Consider the following 22,445-nt stretch of genomic DNA (forward strand, 5'->3'; position numbering starts at 1 on the left):
GCCCCGACCCCGCCGCATCCCCGCCGGGCCCTTGTTTACGCGGCGGGCGGCGGAGCGGCCCCGCGCCTGCGCCCTCCCGGCCGCCGTACGGCCAGCGCGCCTGCGCGCGCGCGGCGGCGGGGCGCGGGTCGTGTTGCGAAGCTAAGCAGGGCCCGGCGCGGCCGGCGGTGGATGGGAGACTCGGGACGCGACACGGAGCCCCGGCTCGGCGCCTCCCCGCTGTCCCCGGGCTGAGCGCGGCCACCGCGGTCCGGACACGGTGGCTCCGCTAACCCCGGTCACGGTGGTGGCCCCGCGGTGCGGGCACGGTGGCTCCGCTATCCCCGGTCACGCTATTCCCGCGGTCCCGGTTACAGTGGTGGCCCCGCTGTCCCCGGTCACGATGTTGGCTCCGCGCTCCGGGCACGGTGGCCCCGTTCATGCCCCGCGCTGTGCCCGCCCACCCGTGCCTGTGCAGTTCCACTCCGTGCCACGGGATGTCCCCGAGGTTCAACGGATGACTTGGGAAAAAGGAAAAGTAAAAAGAAAGTTGGAGCTGTTCGGGATGGAGAAGAGAAAATTGCGTGGAGATATCAGAGCAGATCTCAGTGTCTGAATGGGCTCTTGGTCAGGATTTGTAGGAAGAGGGAAAGGAGGAATGGGATCACATTGAAAGGGGAAATAGATACACAGAGGAATTCTTTACTTTGATGGTGAGGTGCTGGAACAGGTTGCAGATACCCCCGCCCAGCCTGGGCAGTGTCCAAAGCCAGGCTGAACTGAGCATCCTGGTCTAGTGGATAACACAAATTGCAGGGGGAAAAATGAATACAAAACTCAAACCAACAAACAAACAAAAAAACCAAATCAAAACAAAATCACAAAAAAAAAAAATCAACAACAAAAAACCCCAAACAAACAAACAAAAAAAACCACCCCAAACCAACAAAACAAACCCCACCAAAACAAAAAACCTCCAAAAACCAAAAAACCCAAACTCACACACACACACACCCACCCACCCACACACCCCTAAAATACCCAACAAAACAAAAAAACCCTCACCAAAAGCAACAACAAAAAAAGTCCACTTAGAACTGAAAAAGTCGTTTCTGGAAATGGGATCAACATCAAGGGATTAGTACAGAAAAGGGTAAATCTCACAAATATGAGCCACCAGGTGCTGGGTTTTTATGCTTCTGGGGCCATCTGGCTCCAGAAGGTTCACAAGTGGAGCAGTGTGGGGTGATGGAGCCTCCCCCTCACCAGCCTGCGAGGCTGAAGGAGCTCCAGCTGCTGGCACAGAGACCCCTCCAAATGGCTCAAAGCCGAGTGCCCCAGCTCCCTGCTGCCCTGTGCCCACCCTGCCATGCCCACCAGAGCCAGTCCTGTCCCCCACAGCCACCTCTGCCTCTGCTACCCCTGCTGCCAGCACATCCATGTGTCCTGTAGCTCTTCCTACCCACCCAGAGCTTCTTTTCTCTGAGGAGACTTCCCCTCTGATGGCAGATTTTAATCTCAAATTGTCTCTTTTTGTACCTGTTGGCTCTGGCAGTTCCATGTGCACGTTCCTTCCATGGGGAAATGGGATCCCAGAGCTGCCATCCCTGTGGGTGTGGGGGCTCACACTGTCCACTGGGATCCCCCAAACCCTTCCTCAGGGGACAGTGCACAGAGGTGTCTCCAGATGTGGGAATCCTGTAGGGGATCACAGAATGTCCTGAGATTGAACACACACGAGGATCAGAGTCCAGCTCTTGGCCCTGCACAGACACCCCAACAATCCCCCCCTGTGCCTGGGAGTGTTATCCATATCCTCCTGGAGATCTGGCAGCCTTGGGGCCATGTCCATTCCCTGGGGAGCCTGTTCAGTGCCTGACCACCCTCTGGGGAAAGAATTTTTTCCTACTATCCAAATTTTTTCCTACTATCCCAACTTCCCCAGACAGCTCCAGCTGTTCCCTCAGGTCCTGTCACTGGTCACCAGTGAGAAGAGATCAGAACGAAGGAAGAAAACATCCCTGGTATTCATGAGCCATTCCTCATCTAAAGGAAAACCCTGCAAACTCCACCCTGCTTTGGTGGCATAAAAAAACCCAACTGTATTCAGGGTACCTCAGAATATTGGAATTTCTCCTTACAATTACTCAGATCTTTGCAAGGTGGGGAGTGCACCAGGGATGGGAGAGGAAAGAAAATCAAGTTGGGCTCGTGGGCAGCGTTGAGGAGAGCAGCTGTGCGGGGAGGGGACACATCCCAGTGGGGTACAGGTGCTGTGAGCATGGACATCTCCCCACCCCAGCTTGGAGCAGCCCCTGTGATTCCCTGTCTGCCGGGTTTGGAGGCATTGCTGGGGCTGGAGCCATTCCCCAGCACGATGCTCCAGGCTTTGGTTGCCATAACAACTGGATTCAGGCTTCAAAAATAGTAACTTATTTTTCATTCAATTTGCCTTTTGCCCTCTGAGATGGATCTATTTTGGGATGGATGGTTTGCTTCAGGTGTCCCTTGCCAGCGCCCTCGGCTGTGGGCTGGGGGCTTTGGGGATGGGGGTTATTTTGGTAAATGTGATTTTTCATCTTTTCTTCTTTCTCTCCTCTTCAGGCCCAGAGAACAGGTAGAGCAGGGCACAAGAACCATGACATAGGCTCTGCCAGAGCTCATCGTCTGGGGAAGGAACTTGAAAGAAACCCTTCCTGGCTAAGTGGCAGAGCGTGGGAGAGGTTTTCAGAGATGATCTCACTCTGCATCTCAGCTTGGACCTGCCACTCTCAGCCAGGCCTTGGCTGTCCCAGATATCCTGCTGAAAATGGGGTTTATTTGTTGCCTCGGCACCTCCTGAACCTTTCCTGGTCCCCACTGGTGTCTTCCATCCACAGTGGGAATCGTGCAGGAAGGCTGAACCTGTTGCTGGCTCCTGGGGTGCTTCTGGCGTGCCTGGGGGACACCCCACTATGCAGCTGCACCTGCAGCACCCCCTGAGGGATTGAGCTGCTGTTGGAAGGGCTTGCAGAGGGTGCAGCATTCAACCCCTTGAATGAAAGGATTCCTTCCTTTTGGTCTGCTTTGGCTTTTGGAAGAGCTGTGTGTGCTCCATTTCCCTTGCAAGTGGCCATACGAGCACAGCCCTTCTCGCCAGGATGTCCTCAGCTGTCCCATTGCCACAGCTCCAGAAGGAGAGGGGCTGTTGGGGTCACCAAGGCTCTCCAGATGTTGCTGACCTCTCCTTTCTGTCCCTCAGCTGCTGGCCTGAGGCTCCCTGTGTGAAGGATGACACCAATCTACCCCAGACAAGCCCCCATCACCTTTTGTATCCCCCCCTCTGAGCTGCCCAACCTCAGATGTTCCTCGGGATGTCACCTCCCGTAGGAGCCTGCTTGGAGTGATGAAGAGGAGGGAGGGGTGAAGGCTTTACCATGGAGATGGGCTGATTTTGGGGTCCTTAATCCTTGCCTTGCTGCCGTGCTGCTTTGTCCCCCTTCTCCCCAGCAGGGAGGGGTGTTGGGGTGCTGGAGCTGTGCCCCCTCCCAGGGGCACCATGCAGCGATGGTGGCAGAGCCACCCACCCTAGCCCCTGGAAAATAATGTGAAAAAAATCGTTGAAACCAAATAAATGAACGCAAAGCCAAACAAACCGGCTCCTTGGGGATGGCGCTGCCCCGGGGTGGGCACAGATGCCTCGGGGGGGACCCAGTGGTGGGCAGCGGGGCCGGGGGGAGCAGGTGGGTACCGGGGGGAGCGTCTGGCTGCCGGCGCTCGGCGCTCTCCCCCTCCCCGATGCTTTAATCACATTTTCAATTCAAATCTGCTGCTATTTGATCCCCCGGGGGTGGCAGCGGGGAGGGTGGGGGATATTTTTAGCTGTGCTTAAAGCTGCCGGGGGGCGGAGGGAGATCGCGCAGGTTGCTGTGGCCGGCAAGAGTTGGAAGGGATTCCCCCCACACCCCCCTTTCTTTTTTTCCCTCCTCCTCCTCCTCCTCGTTGCACATCTGAGGGCGGCAGCGGGGCTGGCTCCCCCCTCCCGGAGGTCGCCTTTGTTTTGCCCGTGTCGCTTCTCCCGAGCGGCCGAGGGGGCGGGAGGGGGCCGGGGCTGGGCTGTGCCGGGCTGGGCTGTGCCGGGCTGGGCTGGGCTGTGCCGGGCTGGGCTGTGCCGTGCCGGACCGGCCGCCCCTTCTCCCTGCCGGCAGCCGGAGCTCGCCGAGTTGGTGCCGTGCCCCCGGCCGGGGCTGAGCAGCCGCCGCTGCCCGGGACCCCCATGGCACCGCCGCGATGTTCGTGTCCCGGCTCCTGGATTTCCAGAAGACGCGCTACGCCAGGTAAATCCATCGCTGCGCCGGTCCCCGACCCCCGGACAGCCCCGAGCTCTCCCCGGGCTCGGCTCGGCGGGGATGGAGCCCGAAAGGATCTTGGAGAGCTGCTGTGTGCCTCGGAGCACAGGGCGAGTGCGGGCTCGGCTTTCGGCTACCTGCTTTTCTGCATCCCTAAAGGATTGTCAGCATCCTTGGGAGCCTTTCGCTGGCTCTAACTTCACCGCGGCTCTCCCATGGCAGGATCCTGCCTTCCCGAGGGGACAGACCACCCTAACGCTGGCTCCGAACCCCCATGGAGGGACCGATGTGATCCAGGGTCCCTCTGCACCCCGGTGAAACCCCCTCGGGGCGGCTGTGCCAGCCTGGACCCGCAGGCTCAACAGGGTCCCCGTGGGATGCACGGGCGGAGGATCCTTCTCTCCCTCCATGGAATCCCCAGGGAGCTTTTCCAGCAGCAGCCGGGGCTTGTTTGGAGAGCTGAGGTGCAGCAGGAAAGCTGCCGGTGTTACCTGTGCCGGGAGGATTGCCGGGCACGGGCCAGACGGCGCTCGGCCACACGCGCGGCTGCGGGATCAGGTGTGGCCTTTGGGAGGGAGGTGACACGGGGACAGCACCTGCCCGGCATGAGGCAGGTGGCACCGGCAGCTGCACAGGTGGGGACAGCGGCTGCCGGGGCTGTTCAGCCCTGCACCGAGGACAGGCTGTGCTCCCTGGGGATGTTTTTGTGCCTGTGTAGGGTCCCACGGGCTGGCACAGCTCCTGAGGGCACTGAACTCTGTGCTGCCACTTCCAGATTCCCCGTGGTCCTGTCAGGGGGTAGATACCAGAGAAAAAGTTGTGTGAAAAGAAGCGGTGAGGGTGTTTCTCGCCTGCTCCAGGCAGGATGATCCCTGAGGGATGTTTGTCTGGGCTGGGTAAGGACAGGAGATCATCCCCCGACCCCCTCCGGCCATCAGCTCCTTTCCTTACAGGTGTCCCGTGGGGAAAATCCATGCTTGCATCTCCAAAACCTGCCTGAAACGTGGCCACTTGCTCAAAGACCCTTTTGAGGCTGTAGCTCAAAACCTCCTGATAACCTTTGCTTGGGGGAGAGGCAGGAGGCACCCAGCAGATCTGCACAATGTTCCTGGTACAAAACCCTGTGAAAATGGAGAATTCAAGACTTTCACACCCCCACCTTTCACTCCCCCACCCTGCTGGCATGCAAAGGGCAGAGCTGGGGGAAAAGGAGCTGAGCAAACCTCTGTGCCCCAGAGCAGGAGGAAAACCACACCTGTACCCCAGGGCAGGGGTGCAGAGGCTCTTTGGGAGCCGGGCAGGAGATCAGGGGTTGCTCCATGACATCAGTCTCCCCCAGCAGAGCCCATCTGCCAACCTGTTGCTTGATTTGCCCTGAATCAGCCTGCTCCAGCCCTGTGCTGGTGCTTTCTGGAGACAGCTTGGTCAGTGGGATGGGGTATTACAGGGATGGTGCCCACATGCAGGGCAGGGGTGGTGGGGCACAGGAAGGGGCAGATCCACAGGGAATCAATCCTCCAGCTCTCACTGCGTGCCAGGGCTGCCTGGGGAGCAGCAGGAGATGGGAGCTCCCTTGGCTTTCACCCCAAGAAAATCACCAGCACATGATGTTAACCCAGGGCTTCCTGTATCATCGCAGAGATCCTCTTAGCCCAGTGCTCAAAAATAACAGTGGGATAATCCCAGTCCCCCCTCCCTCTGTGTACACCAGCTCTGCTCTCCATGGAAATGCTCTGCTGGGGCATGTCCCAAAAGAAACCCTAAAGCTGCTCCTTCCTTTGTGCCAGGGATGCTCTTTCAGAGAGCTCTGAGGTGGGAACTGGGACAAGCAGAAGCCAGGGGACTCATGGTGGCACATGTCCTTCAAGGCAGCAGAATCAAATCCTGTGCTCAGTTTTCACTACAGGAAAGGTGTTGGGGTGCTGGAGAAGGCCCAGAGATGGATAATGGAGCACAAGTCTGATAAGGAGCAGCTGAGGGAGCTCAGCATGGAGAAAAGGAGGCTTGGGGGGACCTTCCCAGTGACCACAACTCCCTGAGAGGAGGGTGCAGCCAGGTAGCAAGGGACAGGATAAGACAAAATGGGCTCAAACTGCACCAGGGGAAGTTTAGATTGGATGCTAGGAAAGACTAAACCAGGCTGCCCAGGGAAGTGGCTGAATCACCATTCCTGGAAGTTGTCAAAACCACATGGGGATGTGGCACCTGGGGAAGTGGTTTAGGGGTGAACATGGCACTGGAAGTGGTTTAGGGGTGAACATGGCAGTGCTGGGCTCATGGTCAGACTCCATCTTAGAGGTCTTGTCCAACCTTAGCAATTCTGTGATTCCATCTTGCAACATCTTTTCAGAGAATGTGGCCTTGCTTATGGTGTTCCTTGAAAAAAACAAAACAAAACAAAAAAGATCGAAGTTTTCCTTGTGGAGGAAAAGCCTGGAACAGGCTTCATTTTTCATGTCATTTTATCTAAATTTGAGCCAGGACCAAGAAAGGAGGAACTTGGCCATTGATACACCCACCAAAAGGAATAAATAAAACACAGTGTGGTGATGAAAGACCTGTTGTGTGAGAACAAAGAGATGAAAAGCCGTGATCAATGTGGGAACGTTCTGTGAACTGCCAGGAGAAAACTCAGGGCTGGAGGGACACCAGGCTGCCTCCAAATCCCTCCTGGCCGGGCTTTGGGGATGCAGAGCTGGGGCAGAGGGGAAGGAAGCAAAGGGAGGAGCCGCCACCGTGGTGGAGCAGGGTGCAGGCAGTGCCATTTGAGGTTATAAATGAGAAACTCAGTGGTCTCTGCTCTGCTCTGGGGCCCGGGAGGCTCTTCCATCATTGACACCGTGGGGAAATGGAGTTTCAAAGCTCGGTTGCTGCAAGGCTTTCCCTGTCACTCACAACCATGATAAGGAATATTCATCTCCTGCCCCACAGGGTGGATTTAACCACAACGCCAGCACAGCACCAAGTGTGAGCAGATGAGATTCCTCCTGCTTTATCCAGCCACCACAGGGTTATTCCTCCCTCCCAGCTCACCAAAACAGTGCTGGGTCCCTCCCAGACCAGCAGCTCAGACCAAGCTGCATCTTTATCTCTGGGCTCATTGGTCAGGTTACACTGACCTGGTAACCAAACCCTCCTTGACCCTCACCACCAGCTTTGACCCTCTTTTGGCCCAGTTTTAACTCAAACACGGTGTGGTCCTTCCTGCCCACGTAGCTGCCATGGGGCTGAGCAGTTAATTCCCTGAATGCTTCCCAGATCTTGGCCATGCAGAGCTGTAATTGGAAGGAAATGTGATTAATCAGGGAGCTGCTGTACCCAGCCAGCTTCAGCCTCCCTGGAGCAGCACTGGAGAGGGCTCTGCTGGGAGCTGCAGGGCACTGAATCATCCTCACAGACTGATAGCAGCTCCTTGGGTTTGTCCATGGTAAAGGCTCTAAATCTTACTGTGTTTGCTTGGTTCCCCTGCATGGGTAATACAAAGAGAATGGGAAAATCCACATGAATGTCTCAGGGGCTCTGTGGGGGTCTCTGCAGGTGCATGGTCCAGTCCTACCCTCCCTGTGCCTGCAGTGCAGGCATTGCCACCTCCTCACTAGCACGAGGGGATGGAGGTCTGAACTCTACCCTTGCTCAAACCCAAATCCTCTGAATTTGGGGAAAGGTAGCTGGGAAGACATTTGTTTCTCCCTGCACCTGTAGTTATTGAGCCAGGAGATCTTGATCAGCTATTCCAGCATCCCTGGCCAAGACAGGAAGAGGAGAAGCAGCAGGAATAGGAGGAATAAGAAATGTTGGGGTGCTCAGACTCCAAACACAAGGAAACCAATGCCAGGCTGACAGCCTGGACAGAGCAACCACATTGCAAAGACCTGTTCTCCATTGCTTTGCCATGAAAACATGAGCAGCCCTCTCCTGCCCACACACTCCAAGATGTTTTCCAAGAGCTCTGCTTCCCCCACAGCCCATGTGGGATGGAGCAGTGAGAAGGGAAATGCTTTCAGTGTTGATAGCACAGCCTGAAGCTCCTCCAGAGGCAGGGGCTGCTCACCTTGCAAGCACCAGCCCCATCAGGACCTGTCAGTCTGTCCCCAGCTGAGCAGACAGACTCCCCAAATGCAAAAGGCACTGCTCCAAGAGGTGGGGAGGCCCCCAAAATGCTGGGAAAACATGGATCAGCTGATATTACCAACCAATTCCATGCTGGTTGCTTTGTGGGGCCAGCTTGGCTCAGATACTCTTAAAATGGCACCAGTAGGATTTACCTCAGGGTGTGTAATGGGAGCCAGGTGTTTGGAAGGCAGCGAGCTCTCAGAGCAGCATTTTTGATGGGATATCCACTCAAACTGCCCTGTTCCATCCTCTGCAAGGGCTGGGACACCCAGCAGGGCAGGCTGAGGTGGGGAGCAGCACACTGAAGGTGTGCATGAGTGGGCAAACCAAGCCTTGTGCTTTTGGGGCAAGGACGGTCTCCTGGCTGCCTGGGAAACACATGATCCTTCCCCTCCTTCAGCTGGTGTTGGATATCAGCCTGATGTGATTCTTTGGCACAGTTTGCTGTGTCCAGCTTCACGAGGCAGCAGTCAACACCACCCATGGGAAATTCAAGCCAGTGCCCAGCCCTGCAGGTCAGTGGCTGTGAGAAATGGGGCTCTGCCAGGGCTGGCCTCCCTCCTCCTCCTCCTCCCTTCCCACACCCCCAGCTCCACAGCCAGACAAAGCCATGCCAACAAGTACAACTCCCAAAGAAAGGAAGGGAAAAAAGCACAGCTTATTCCAGCCCTTCACTCCTGAGGGGTGCCTGGCTGCAGCTGCACCAGGAGTTGTGTTTAATCCCCAGAGATGATGCTGCTGCCAGGGCTGGATCTGAGAAAGGCTGAGCAGACATGGCCAAACACACAGATCAGGTCTCTCCAGGTGTGACAAACTCAACATTTTCATGCAGAGGGAGCCCAGAGGGGCTCTCTGTGATAACACTGAGCCTCTCATGATAACACGATGGCACAGGTGTCACGTTCCTGCTGGATGAGTCAGGGACCACTGAGCTGAGCCAAGCAGTGCTGACCTTCAGGAGAATTTGGAGTCAGCTCTCTGCTCCTGTTTGAGTTTGCAGCCAGGTCTGCTGCTGCTGAGGAAAGGATTTTATGCAGAAAGAGATCATCAGGTCAGGGCAAGGAGCTGGCTCCTCTCTGTGCTGAGCAGCAGTATTAGACACAGCTCTGCTCTCTGTTGTAAGTTATACTAATGGAAATCTTACTATCTGCATGCTTGGCTGGTGAAATACATGATTCCCCTTCTCTGCCTTTGCTGTCCAGAGGCATTTACTGAATAATTTACAGATATGATTTGTACTTGAGCAGCATCTGGGAATCCCAAGTGAGAGCCTGGCTGTGTCTCAGGCCATGCTGTGGGGAGGTTTTATGAACCTGGGACTGCTCACCTGCCCATGTATTTCACAGTCACTGTCAGGGTTAGAGGCTGGGAAAGCTCCAGCCCTCAAACTATCCAAATCTTGTGCCAGCAGGCACAGGATCCAGTGGTCACATTCACTGCTGGGGCTGCTGCAGTTAAAGAGGCAGACCCAGCTCAGGATTTATCCCACTGCTCAAGGCAAGGCAGCAAGGAACATGCACAATGACTTTCCAAGCAAGAAATTAATGAATAATAGAGGATTTGCAGTTCTGGAAACAGTCCTTCCAACATTCACCAAACACCTGGGACATCAGAGTCACTTTGTGACTAATCAGCTGTTGTTGGATGTCTCATGAGTACCAAATGAAACAAGAAGTCCCAGCTCAGAAAGTAATTTGGGAAACACTCACCGATCCCATCTGTTGTGAATAAACAAACAGCTCTGCTGTGGTTGCAGGGTCATGAATTACCTTGGAAGACTGAGAGATACCATCTACATAGAGAGCTGGGGAGAAAAAGAAGTATCCCTGCCCACAGGGTGGCAATATGGACAGTTAGGAATTACTGCTGAGTTTCCACCACCAATCAAGCCTTGCTGGGTGTACATGGGCTCTGGTGGGTGCAGAAATGGTCAACGCCTGGCTTGGAGCATCCCATGGTTGTCCCTGAGCATGAAAGGAATTTTGGATGCCCTTGGTACTCAGGGGAGGAGCAGCACAGTCCCTCCTGCACCCTCTGAGGTGTGTCAGGGGTTGCCTCCTCAGGGGACACCTGTGCCTGTGGCTCAGAGCCAGGGACAGCACGGACCTGGCTGAGCACAGGGCCCCTCTCTGAGTCAGCAGCAGCCCTTGCTCATGGGTTCTCAGGGTGTGCAGGCTGTGTAGTGCCAGGGCATGGTCCTCAGCCAGCCCAGGGTGCTCAGAGTGCTGGGAATGAGCAAAAGTGGGATGGGAGGAATGAGGAGATGGGTGATGATTGGATCTGCTGCCCCTTTTGATTCACTTTGTGGAAGCAAGGCTTGCACCAGGAGAATCTGGGTGGGTTACTCCAGAAATCTGCTGGATTTACCCATGAGAAAGGTGGGGAAATGCTGGCTTAGATAAAAACCTTTCCATTTCCTACTCCTTACCCAAGCTGCCATCTCCTTGTGCTAGGAAGTGTGACAAAAAGAAACCCCTGAGCTGTCCTGCTCTGCTCCCCCTCTCCCATGGATGGGAGTCACAGGAGGGGCCCAAGGCCAGGCCTGGCCCAGGAGCTGCTCCAGCCCAGCTCTGCAAAGCAAAGAACCATCTGTGAGCGTGGGAGCAGGCAGCTCTGAGGAATGGGCATGGAAGGGAGGATCCAGCCCCCAACAGGTGCCACCCGTACCCGTGTGGGTGGCACTGCAGATGGCACTCCTGGGCAGTGCCAGCCTTGGTGTTTCTGCTTCCCATGGCAAACATTGCCATGCCAATGGGAAAAGGAAAAGCAGGGTTTAACAAGTGCTCCTGGGCTGGATAAAGCAGTAAAGTCTGGGGGATCTGCTGGGTTCAAGGTGGGCCATGGGGGTTTCCTTGTGCTCCTGCACCTTGTGGGCCCTGTGGTGGTGAGCTGGACACAAACAGCAGCCATGGCAAATGTTCCCAAGTCAATGGCTAGGAAGGAAAAGCAGGATTTCACAAGCTCCTGGGCTGGATAAAGCAGTAAAGTCTGGGGGATCTCCTGGGTTCCTGGGATTTCCTGGTGCTCCTGCACCTTGTGAGCCCTGTGGTGGAGAGCTGGACACAAACACAGCCAGGCCCCAGAGGACTCGGCTAATTACAAACCACACAGGAGCTCAGGGGATTGAAGCCTCTTACCAGGAATGCAGCTGGAGCCTGAGCAGATCCCAGAGCAGAGGCAGGGCCTTGCCAAGCCCCAGCTTAGGGGATGCCACCACAGCAGCTCCCACGTGAGCCCCAGGACCAAACCTGCCATCTGTGCTGGGTGTGCAGCCTCAGGGCTGTCAGAGCAACCGCAGGCCAGGCCCTGAGGAGCGAGAGAGTGAGATCTGCCCTGCAGGGACACGTCTGCTCCATCCCTGACACCTCAGGCATCACAACACTTGTTCTAACAGGGGACAGCCCCAGCAGGACTTACCTCCATTGCTGGTCAACATCCGCCAAACCCTTCCTCTCTGACCACCACCATCTTCCTCTGTTATTGTTAAAGCATCTGTGACATCCAGGCACAAGAGGAAGGAGAAATCCTCTTCCCTTGCAGCCAGACCCCCAGAACTGCCCAGCAGGGAACAGAGCTTGGAGGAGTCTCACCTCCTTGGGCAGGAGGGTGAATGCACAGCAAATCCATCTCCACAGGCTCCAGGCCAACTCCTGAGCAAGCCCAGCCCTTTTATAATCCATTTGCAGGTGAAACCTGTGGAGGTGAGCTGCTCTGGGGAAATTTGTATCACCTGGGATGACCTTGGGCTTGCTGACTGGTCCTTTGTCCCCGTGGCACCCAGCCCACAATGCACAGACACACAGACACATGCACAGCCTGATTCATGGCAGGTGTTGGAGCAGCTCTTTCCAAGGGCAGAAGCCCAGCTCTCACCTCCCCATCCACATCTTGTGGTGATTTTACACCCTCCTCACATTATCCACCACTGGCTTGCCTAAAGGATGTCAAAATTATAATCTTCACTTGGAGAGAGGGGAAAGGGGAGGGAGAGGGACTTGAGGAGATGTGGCAGAGGCCAACCAGGGAGTTATGTCAAAGGCAGGGCTAAATCCCATCTGTACCAAACTGCAGCCTGGCTGGGGTTTCTTTTGGGGCCATTCCCCTCATGTTTGCAGGGGACAGCTTTCCTGCAAGTGTCCCATGGCTCTGCTTGAGTGAGTGTGTGGTGACCATGGAGTGACTGATTCAGGTTCTCTTGGTGCCCTCAGGAGAGCTCAGAGTCCCACATGAGGAATAATTTAACTCTGTCCCTTTCTTCCCTTCTTCCCACCCTGGCAAAGCAAGAGCCAGGCAGATCTGCACGATTTTGGAGGCTGGAATTTTGTTGGTGGACAAAAGTCTTTTAAAAACACAGTAAGAACCCCTAAAGCCATATTAAAAAAACCCACCCCAACCCAAGAGAGTGGGAGAAAGAGCAGGAGAAAGGAGCAGGCCTGGGAAGGCAGCTCTGCACTCTGCCCAGGGACAAGGGGCTCATTGTTTCCCTGGCCAGAGCTGCTGTACTGGCCCTTTTCAGGCTCCCTCCCTGGGAAAGGGGCCAGGGCAAAGCAGGGCAGGCAAAAACCTTGGGATTGCTGTGAATAACCCCTGGGCAGCCCCCTCTTCATACAACAGTTCTATGGGTGTGCCAGGAGCAGCACCAGGAGGAGAAGGTGCCCGGGAACCCTTTGGTTCCCTGCTTCCCACACAGCATCCCTGGGAGTGAACATGATCATGATCCTGCTCTGCAGAGTCTTTGAACTTCTCTGGGTCTTGATTTGCCGTCCTGAAGCACCTGCTGAGCTGCACTGGAGCACCCAGCGGTGTGTGAGCACCTGCTGGTGCCTTCCTGCACCCAACAATCACCAGTGCTGCTTCCAAGTGTATCCATCTGTCTGTCCAGGCTGGAGCTGGTTCTGCACACTGCTCTGGCAACTATCTGCAGGCTGGGAATGCTGCAGGGCTCCCTGTGCCCTGCACCCACGCCAGTGTGCACAGGGATGGCACGAGCTGGTCCATAAAATCCTGGGGGAGTAGGGGAGGAAGTGACCTCTGCACCCCTGGGAAATAAAGAGGAAATAAGGGACTTATCCTGCCTTGCCAGGAGATGTGCCAACACCAGCTGCTCCCATTTCTACAGAGGGAGGTGACCATGGAGTGACTGGTTCAGGTTCTCTTGGTGCCCTCAGGAGAGCTCAGAGTTCTGCAGGAGCCCTCCTGAGGAAAAACTTAACTCTATCCCTTTCTCCCCTTCTTCCCACCCTGGCAAAGCAAGACCATAGGAGGACCACAGAAATGTGCCAAATTAGCCCCAAAACACAATGCAGGTCCCAAAAATGGGGCTCGGGCTGACCCACCAGATCCCACATCCCTGATGCTCCATTCCCACCATCCACAGGATGATGCTTACTGGAAAGCAGAGCAGGAAAGTAAGAGCAATCTCTCCCCAGGTTAATAAAAATAAAGGTTCCTCCTCAAGGCTGTTGTCCCTCTGAGAAAAGCAGGAGTTTGTGGGCACAGCTCTGGGCTGCAGGAACATAAATGCTCTCCAGCCTTGTGACATGGACATGGCTTGGGTGGTCCTTCCCAGCTTCTCTACCCTGTGCCAGAGCTAGGGAGGATATTTACACCCCAGAAAAACCTTCCCAAAGGGTCTGGGAGCCCCCCAGCCCTGGGGAGGGGGCTGTGGAATTGGATCTGTGTTGCTGCTGTGAACAGCACCAGCCAGAGCAGAGGGAAGAGGGAGCGGGCTTTGTTAAAATCAATAAATCCAAGGAAAAGGCCTTGAACGTGTTTCCTCAGCAACTGTGACGTCATGTGGACGTCTGGCCTCCCCTCTTCCCCCTCCTTCTGGTTATTAAAAGGGAAAATAAAGGGAAGCAGACAGTGGAGGGGAGCTGGGGACAGTCTCCTGGCAACGCTGGGGACAGCAGCCTCCTCCTGCCAGGGGGACATGGCTCCGGCACAGGCAGCCCTGCCAGCCCTTGTGCCTGCAGTGGTGGCATGGGGAGGGCATCCCTGGTGTCCCTGGGGTGCAGGTGACAGTGCCCTGGGCACAGCCTTGTCCCCAGGGGTGCCCAGGTTCTTCCCAGCCCTGCTGAGCCCCCTGTGAGCCCCGGGGAACAGAGCAGTGGCAGCTTGGCCCCTCCATCCCCCCCCCCCTTAATTCCAGACATTTTTTGCTGATGAGGACCAAGAATCTCTTGCCACAGTGCCAGAGTCTGGCCGGAGGCAGGGCAGGGGCTGGGGACAGGGCCCCTCTGTCATTGTCACTGTCACCTGCTGGGGCTCCCCTCAACCGCTGTGGTTGCACAATTCCCCCCACCCCAAATCCTTGTCATTTGAGCTATTTAATCCATCCTGGCTCAGTTTTAACAGGCAGTGGCTCAGGCAGGGGGGCCAAGCAGGCAGGAGATGGCAGGGGAGCCTACACAGGCGTGGGTGGCTTGGGGACAGGGAGAGGGGACATTTCCTGCCTTTCCAAGCATCCTGGCCTGGGGCATCACCCTGTGCCCAGCAGCAAGGTCGTGCCAGCCCCTGAGCCCCTTTGCTGGGCACAACTCAGCTGTGAAGGGCTGCAGATGGTGCTGGAGCTGGGGGCAAGCAGGGTCACAGAGCAATTAGCCCAGGTCCTGCCCTGCAGCTCAGCTCGGCCTCCCTGATCTGAGCCACAGCAGGAAAAGTCCTAAAATCCCTGAATTTGAGGAGCAGAGAAGGAACCCTCTCCATTTCCCTGCTCCTCATTCCCTTTGCTAAGGCTCCACTGCTGTCTCCTGCCAGAAGAGGGTGGTGGATGAGGCTGTGCTCAGAGCTGTTATTTATGCACATTTAATTTGTTGTTACACACCCAGAAATGCAGTGGCACTGTTTTTTATCTCTGTCTGTTGGCCCAGCAGGGAAATCGATACATTCCTGTGAACACCAAGAGCAAGCTGATGCCTCCTAAGACTGAGAAACAGAAATAAAGATGCAGGCTTCCAAGGGAGGGCAGTAGGCTTTTCACATGTGTGTTGGGATGTGCAACCCTGGGGGTAGGAGGAAGATGCAGGTGTTACCCAGAAACCAAAGGCAATGCAGGGATACCCTTTTTGGAGCTGGCCATGCTGCTGTGACACGAAGGTGTAACCCCTGGATGGGCTGAGGTCCCACCAGGGCTCCCAGGAGCTGCTTCAGCCTCAGCCATGGCTGAGCAAGACCTGGGCACCTGGGGACAGCCAGATGGACACGCTGTGCCCTGGTGTCCATTCTGCAGGGCACCTGGAGCACCTGGAGCAAAGCTGAGCCACAGTAGGGCTGCAGATCCTGTGCAGGCCCTTCCAGAAGGGTTTTGCTCCATCCCTGTGCCCTGAGTGTGTTTCTCTCCCCACCTCTCTCTGCAGGTTCATGAATCACCGTGTCCCGTCCAACTGCAGGTACCAGCCCACGGAATATGAGCACGCAGCCAACACTGCCACCCACGCTGTGAGTCCCTGTCCCTGGATCCTGAGAGCTCATCCCTCTGGGGATCCACTGAGGAACCTCAAGGGACACCCAAAACCATCTGTGTTCAGCCCTGGGGCAGTCACTGAGAGCCTGAGGCAGATGTGCTCTGTGTGCTCCTGGGGACTGGGATGCTCTCCCTCCTCCTGCCATGGGAATTTGATTTTCACCTCCCTTGCTCTCCCCCACTGTGGCCCCATGTCCCTGGGGAAGCTGCCTGTGGGCTTGGTGGGGCAGGATTATTTTCAAAGCTCCCTGAAAATGGATTGTTTCACAGCAAGAGCTGTGACAGGTGCCCATGGGGCTGCCTGGGTAGCAGTGGGAGGGACCTCTCCCTCCATCAGGGTTTCTTTTGGAGCTGACAGTTCCCACTCTGAGTCCTGGGAGATGACTCAGATTCAGTCATCCTCCTTGTGCCTTCCTCCTCCTCCTCCTCCCTACCTTCTGGACAAACTATTTTGGAGCTGCACCATGCAGGGAGGGACCCTGCCTGCCCCTTAGGGGTGGTAGCTTTGACCAGAAGCTAAAGAAACATCTAAAAAAAAAAGTGGAGGCTCTGTTGTAGCTACTCAATGGAAATGCAGAGAGTCAACAGTGGGTTTGCTTCCCTGCTTCCCCTTCCAGCTCTGGATCCTGCCCAGCATCCTTGGCAGCTCCATCCTCTACATCCTCTCTGATGACCAGTGGGAAACCATCTCAGCCTGGATCTATGGCTTTGGCTTGTCCAGCCTCTTCATTGTCTCCACCATCTTCCACACCATCTCCTGGAAGAAGAGGCATCTCAGGTACCATCCCTGGTTGCTTGGGAAAGGGGAGAGGGTCCAGATGTCCCCAGTGCTGTGACCTGTCTCTCTGTCCTGCAGGACTGTGGAGCACTGCCTGCACATGTTTGACAGGATGGTGATTTACTTCTTCATCGCTGCCTCCTACGCTCCCTGGTGAGTTGCTGCTGGCTGGGGGCCTTCACCTGGCACCAATGAAGGGGAAAAAATCATCCTGGTTCCAACAAAGAGGGTTTCCCCCTCTGGCTTTGCTTCTTCTTGAGGTTGTACCTCACCCCTTTCCACAACACCTTCCCATCCTATGGATTCCAGCCTCTTGAAGTTACAATTTGGGAAGACCCTGTGGTGGGACAGCACAGGGGTGAGGGGCTGAGCCCAGTCCAGGGTGCTGCCCCGGACCCTCCTCACCACAGCCCTGGTTTTGCAGGTTGAACCTGCGGGAGTTGGGTCCCTGGGCGTCCCACATGCGCTGGATCATCTGGATCATGGCGTCCATCGGCACCGTCTATGTTTTCTTCTTCCACGAGCGGTGAGTGCCTGCACCCCCGGGCTGGAGGGCGTGCGGGACCCGGGCCAGGAGCAGGGACTGCTGCCACGAGTTCCTTCCTTCTTCCACGTGGTGGCACCAAATAAAAAGCCAAAAGCCCCAGATGTCACTCCGCAGTGCCGGGTCCCAAGCCAGTCCGCTCATGAGGACATGGGACCTGCTGTGATGGCACTGCCACCCCTTCCCCCGTAGCACTGCTGTGGAAATGTCAAGCATAAAACTCAGCCTCCCTGCTCCAAGCTGCATCTCTGTCTGTCTGTCTGTCGCAGGTACAAGCTGGTGGAGCTGGTGTGCTACGTTATCATGGGCTTCTTCCCCGCCTTGGTCATCCTCTCCATGGTAAGGCCCTACTTGGGCTCAGCCTGAGGGACAAATCCCAGGAGGGGTTTGAAAACAGAGCAATTTGTCTCCTGTGTGTTGGTGCATTCTCCAGGCTCTGTGAGGGACAAAGCCATCCCTGATGTGAGTGGCTCACCTTGGTTCTGCGGGTGCTTTGGGTGCCTGGCAGCACCACGTGCATCCCTCCCAGATCTCCTTCCTGGGCTCTGTTTGAAAATTGTAGGATCACAGAATCATAGAATGGTCTGGATTGGAAGGGACCTTAAAGACCATTTAGTTCCATTTCAGACCATCTAGTTCCATTTCTCCCAGGGCTGCTGGGTCCCTGCTGCCTTGCTGGGGAGGAGGGTGTAGCAGCAGGCAGAGAAACCCAGAGCTGCAGCTGGACACCCCTTCTGGTGTCAGTGGGGTGGTGGTGAGAGGGCAGCCTGCCTTGGCCTCACTGAGCATTGCCTGCCCCCAGCCCAACAGGGATGGCCTCCTGGAGCTGGTGGCTGGTGGCTTCTTCTACTGCCTGGGCATGGTGTTCTTCAAGAGCGACGGGCGCATCCCCTTCGCCCACGCCATCTGGCACCTCTTCGTGGCCATGGGAGCTGGCACCCACTACTATGCCATCTGGAGGTACCTGTACCAGCCTGGGGCACTGGACACCAAAACCTCCCCTCGGTAGAAGCCTTAGAGACGTTGTTTGTGCCACCTGGCATGTGGGGACACAGAGGGCACTGGTGACACAGCGGGCTCGCCCCAAACCACCCCCTCGCCCCATGGACAGCAGCTGTTGGTGCCCTTCCTGCACAGACAGGAGAGCCTGGAGGTTGATTTTAAATGTTCTTTCTTTTTTAAGCTTGGGAACTGTTTATTTTTTTAGGCAAAGGTTTCAGAACACAGTGAGTGACTGGGCTGTGGGTGGTAGGAGTGACCACTCACTGGAGCTTTGCTCACTCACCTGATCTTGAGCATCCCACGGGGCTGGGAACCTTGGCCTCACATGCACAGTTATGACACCCTGGGTTTGGCTCCTGGAGTCCCTAGATGTGCCACTGAGGGGACTGGAGGAGTCAGGGTGAGGGGAGAGCCCCAATGGTGGAGAGGGATGTGGTGACACCCCTGCACCACCTGGTCTGGCTCCTAAATCATCCTGAGTCCTGCCAGCATCAACAGCTCCATCCCAAGCCCTTGAGGGGATGGTCCATACTCAACAAGCCTTACAAGAGATTGAAATTTGAATCTCTTCCAGGGCATCCCAGTCCCTGAGCACTGGGAAAGCCTTTCTCTAAGCCAATATGAAGTGCACAACTCATCCATACACCCCTGGGATCCCCTGCGGACATTTTCTCCCTGGAGTGCTCGGTTTTCCTCTCCAGCCTGGTGCCAGTGGCAGCCTGAAGCACAGCCCAGCTCCCAGGCCCTGCTGCACGTGTGCCTTCAGCAGGGAGCAGAGCTGGGATCCAGCTCCTGGCACCTCCCTGGCTGGGGTCAGCCCAGGAGAGTCCCTTTCTCCCGGAGGGAGGGAAGAGATCCTCCCTGGACTGGGATCACGGGGCTACCTGCCTTCTCTGCTCCCATTTGCTGATGAAACTATTGCTCATCAGATTTAATTCCACTTTTGGAAAGATTCCTGGCATTCCCAGGATTGCTGCAGGGCAGGAATGCATCCACACGAAGCCTGGGTGTGAGCTGTGATGGAGAGATCCCAGTGATGCTCAGTTTTCAGATGCCTAACCATGGAACATCCATCCAGCTGCTGGGAGCAGCAGAATGGCTAAACCACACCAGATCCTGCTCCCCAAACACCCTGGCAGAGCTGCTGGAGCCAGGAGGGTGTGGTGGTGTGTGCTGGGCTGAGCCTGCACCTTCCCCACCAGCCCCAAAGGAATCAATTGCCCATCTCCTCTTTTTGGCCTTTGATTAATCACAGCTGCAGCCTCTGGCACCATGTGGCAAGTGAAGGAGATTTGTGGCCAGCATCCCACATCTCCTGTCTCTCCAGCAGCATTGCAGGGAGCTGAGCAGAGCTGAGGGCCCCCAGCCTCTGGCACCCCAGGCCTGGCTCCCCAGGGCTGTGCCACTGTGCAGCACATCACCAAAGAGGAAACATCTGGATACTCACCCCCTGCTGACCAGGCTGGCAAAAATATCTGCTGGGCTTTCACTTCCACAGGCAGGAGGTTCCTGTAAAAGGCTCTGGGAGCTGCTGTCCCTGGCACCCCAGCCTGGTTTGGGGCTGCTGGGGCTCTGTGCCCAAAGCAGCCTTTGGGCTGGGGCTGCCCTGGGGTGATGGGGTGAAGGAGCTGGAGTGAGCCCAGACTCTGCTGCTGCTCTGCCCAGCCCTGGCCCTGCCACCTGCTGCAGGTGGAGAAGGATGAGCTGTGAGCAACCAGCAGCTGATGGAGCACACCCAGGGTTGGAACAGCAGGATGCAGAGCTCCCAGAATGGGAGATGCCATATTTCCTGTCTGGCTAGTCATTACCCTTCTCTGTGCCTCAGTTTCCCCATCTGTAAAATGGGGGTGCAGACCCTGACCTACCTCACAGGGCTCGTGTGAGGATCCCGTGAAGCACCTGGAGGGCAGCCAGAGCTGCACAAACTCCTGCTTCAATATTCCCTGGCTCTGGGGGAGCAGGTCCCCAGAGCCACCCCAGGGCACAGTGACAACTCCAGCTCTGCTCCCCCTGTGTCCCCAAACACCATGGGGAGCCACACTGGGGTCAGAGCAGGCAAACAGCACTGCCAGCCCCAGGCCAATGTCCCTGGCAGGGCTGAGGATGCCCAGGGATATCACCCTGGGCTTCACCCCAAGGGATTTATCTCAGAAACTCTTTTGCCATTTGTGGTCTTTGGGCCCTCAATCTGTCCCAAGGGCTCCTGAGGCACAGGGAGGTGCCAGAGGACCTTTCTGGGGCTGCTCCATCTCAGTCTCCTGCTGAAAATCCAGGGCAGGACTCCTGGGCAGGAATGGATGTCCAGGCTCTGTTGGACACCCTGCTTTCAGCCTGGATTTGCAGAGTGAGCTTCTCTGTAAGTGAGAGGCTCCCCCTCTCCTCTTGCTCCTAAATCCTCCCCTTGCAAAGCATGGGGGGCACAGAGCAAGTGATTGGATTGTCCTCCTGTTTTATACTAATTTTAAATGACTTGTAACATTCAGGATGTTTCTGGAGGAGGGCTCGAGGGATCTTTTTAGCATCTCATGTTTTTCACCATCCATCCTTGTTCAATCGGTATTTTATATTTAACACAGTATTGGGTCAAATACAAATGTAAGGAAGATAACTCTAGTGGATGTTGTTTCCTGTGGAGTAGGATCGAAATAAAAACTCAAGATACCTCACTCTTGCCTGCTTGTTAAATCAAAATTAGTTTCCCCTGCAGCATCTGGAAATAAACTCATTTTCTGTCTGACTCATCCCACGTGGCTTTGCTGCCTGGTGAGGAGAGGAGCCACTCAGCCACCTGCAGGGATGGCACTGGGGTGCTGAGCACTGACTCACCTTGGTGCAGGGATGGCACTGCCAGCTGCTGAACAAACAAACAAACAAACAAACAAACAAATCAATCAATCAGTGAGTTTGCTGGCAGTGCCCCTGTGCCCTGAGGGGCTGGCTGAAGGCTCAGCAGCAGCATCTCACCACGGCAGCTTCAGCACAGCCTGCTCCAGCCCTTTCCCCTCCTGGTGGCTGAGTCAGAGGTTGAGGCGTGGAGCCCCAGGGCTGGCACTGAGGGGATGAAGGATGCCAGAGCCACAGAGGAGGAGAAAATCTGTGGCAGACAGGGCAGGGGGTAGCACAGCTCCCTGCTGACCCCACCAGCCTCTCCTGTGGGCACTGGCTTCTCTTGGAGAGGGAGAATTTGCCCCATGCTGGAGCTGCCTGGCCTGGGCTCTGCACAAGCCCTGTCTGCCGTAATTACACAGGGCTGCATTCCCCCAGGCTCAGCAGCTTTCCCAGAGAGCCAGGGAGGGTTCCCTGCTTCCAGGGGCAGCTGAACTCACCCCCAAACCTGACCCACAACTTCCACCTCGCCCGTCATCGCTGTGCTGCTGGCAATTGGGCTGGACTGGGAGCATTCCTGACTCTGCTTTGCTTTGGTGCTGTCGTTCCCAGAGGGTGTCTGGGTGGCAGAATTGCTTTCCCACCCAGAGCACCCCTGGACAGGGAAACACCCTTAACCAAAAGGAGACATTTTCACTGAGGGAAGCAGAGCAACAGTGACCATCTCAACCCGAACAAGTGCCCAGTGCAGTAATGATCCATCCCTTACCCCTGCCAGGCACCAGCCTGTGTGCACCCCCAGCAGTCTCCAGGTCAGCTCTGGAGCTGCTTTGATAAAACCTGTTTGGCCAAAGCCAGCCTGTGCAGCTGAGGCGCTGCTGCCTGCAGAGCCTGGCCTGGCTTGCTCCTGGCATTTTCACAGAATCCTAGAATTGCCTGGGTTGGAAGGAACCTCAAAGCTCATCTTGTTCCAACCCCTGCCCTGGGCAAGGACACCTTCCTCTAGACCAAGATGATCAAAGCCACTTCCAATCCAGCCTGGAAGACTTCCAGGGATGTGGCAACCACAGCTTCTCTGGGCAACCTGTGCCAGGGCCTCACCACCCTCGCAGGCAAGAATTTATTCCAATATTATTTATTCCAATATTCCATGTAACCCTGCCCTCTGTCAGTGGGAATCCATTTCCCCTTGTCCTGTCACTCCATGCCCAAAGTCCCTTCCCATGTTTTTTGGAACCCCTTTAGGCAGGAAAGGGCTCTAAGGTGTCCCTGGAGCCTTCACTTCTCCATCCTGATAATCTCCTAGCCTGGCTCCATAGGAGAGGTGCTCCAGCCCTTGGAGCATCTTTCCAGCCTCACTCCAACAGCTCCACGTCTGTCTGTGCTGCAGACCCAGCACTGCAAGCAGTG

At 55.9% G+C, this 22,445-nt stretch overlaps 1 protein-coding gene across 1 annotated transcript; it reads left to right on the top strand.

Annotated features, from left to right (window-relative positions):
• The first annotated feature begins 3,873 nt into the window (after positions 1-3,873).
• MMD2 (monocyte to macrophage differentiation associated 2) lies at positions 3,874-20,875 on the top strand. The gene is made up of 7 exons (XM_058035242.1): positions 3,874-4,295; positions 15,779-15,860; positions 16,503-16,663; positions 16,742-16,816; positions 17,088-17,189; positions 17,477-17,546; positions 18,010-20,875. Exons 1-7 carry the CDS (start codon positions 4,249-4,251, stop codon positions 18,214-18,216), a joined length of 744 nt encoding a protein of 247 aa, XP_057891225.1. The 5' UTR covers positions 3,874-4,248; the 3' UTR covers positions 18,217-20,875.
• The last annotated feature ends 1,570 nt before the right edge of the window (positions 20,876-22,445 follow it).

The sequence above is a fragment of the Melospiza georgiana genome, chromosome 16 (genome assembly GCF_028018845.1).
Source record: "Melospiza georgiana isolate bMelGeo1 chromosome 16, bMelGeo1.pri, whole genome shotgun sequence".
Classification (NCBI taxonomy): domain Eukaryota; kingdom Metazoa; phylum Chordata; class Aves; order Passeriformes; family Passerellidae; genus Melospiza; species Melospiza georgiana.

Coding starts and splice junctions, on each gene's coding strand:
- MMD2 (XM_058035242.1), top strand. CDS start 4,249: ATGTTCGTGTCCCGGCTCCTGGATTTCCAGAAGACGCGCTACGCCAG. Junction 4,296..15,778: donor CAGAAGACGCGCTACGCCAG/GTAAATCCATCG, acceptor CTCTCTCTGCAG/GTTCATGAATCACCGTGTCC. Junction 16,817..17,087: donor GCTGCCTCCTACGCTCCCTG/GTGAGTTGCTGC, acceptor CTGGTTTTGCAG/GTTGAACCTGCGGGAGTTGG.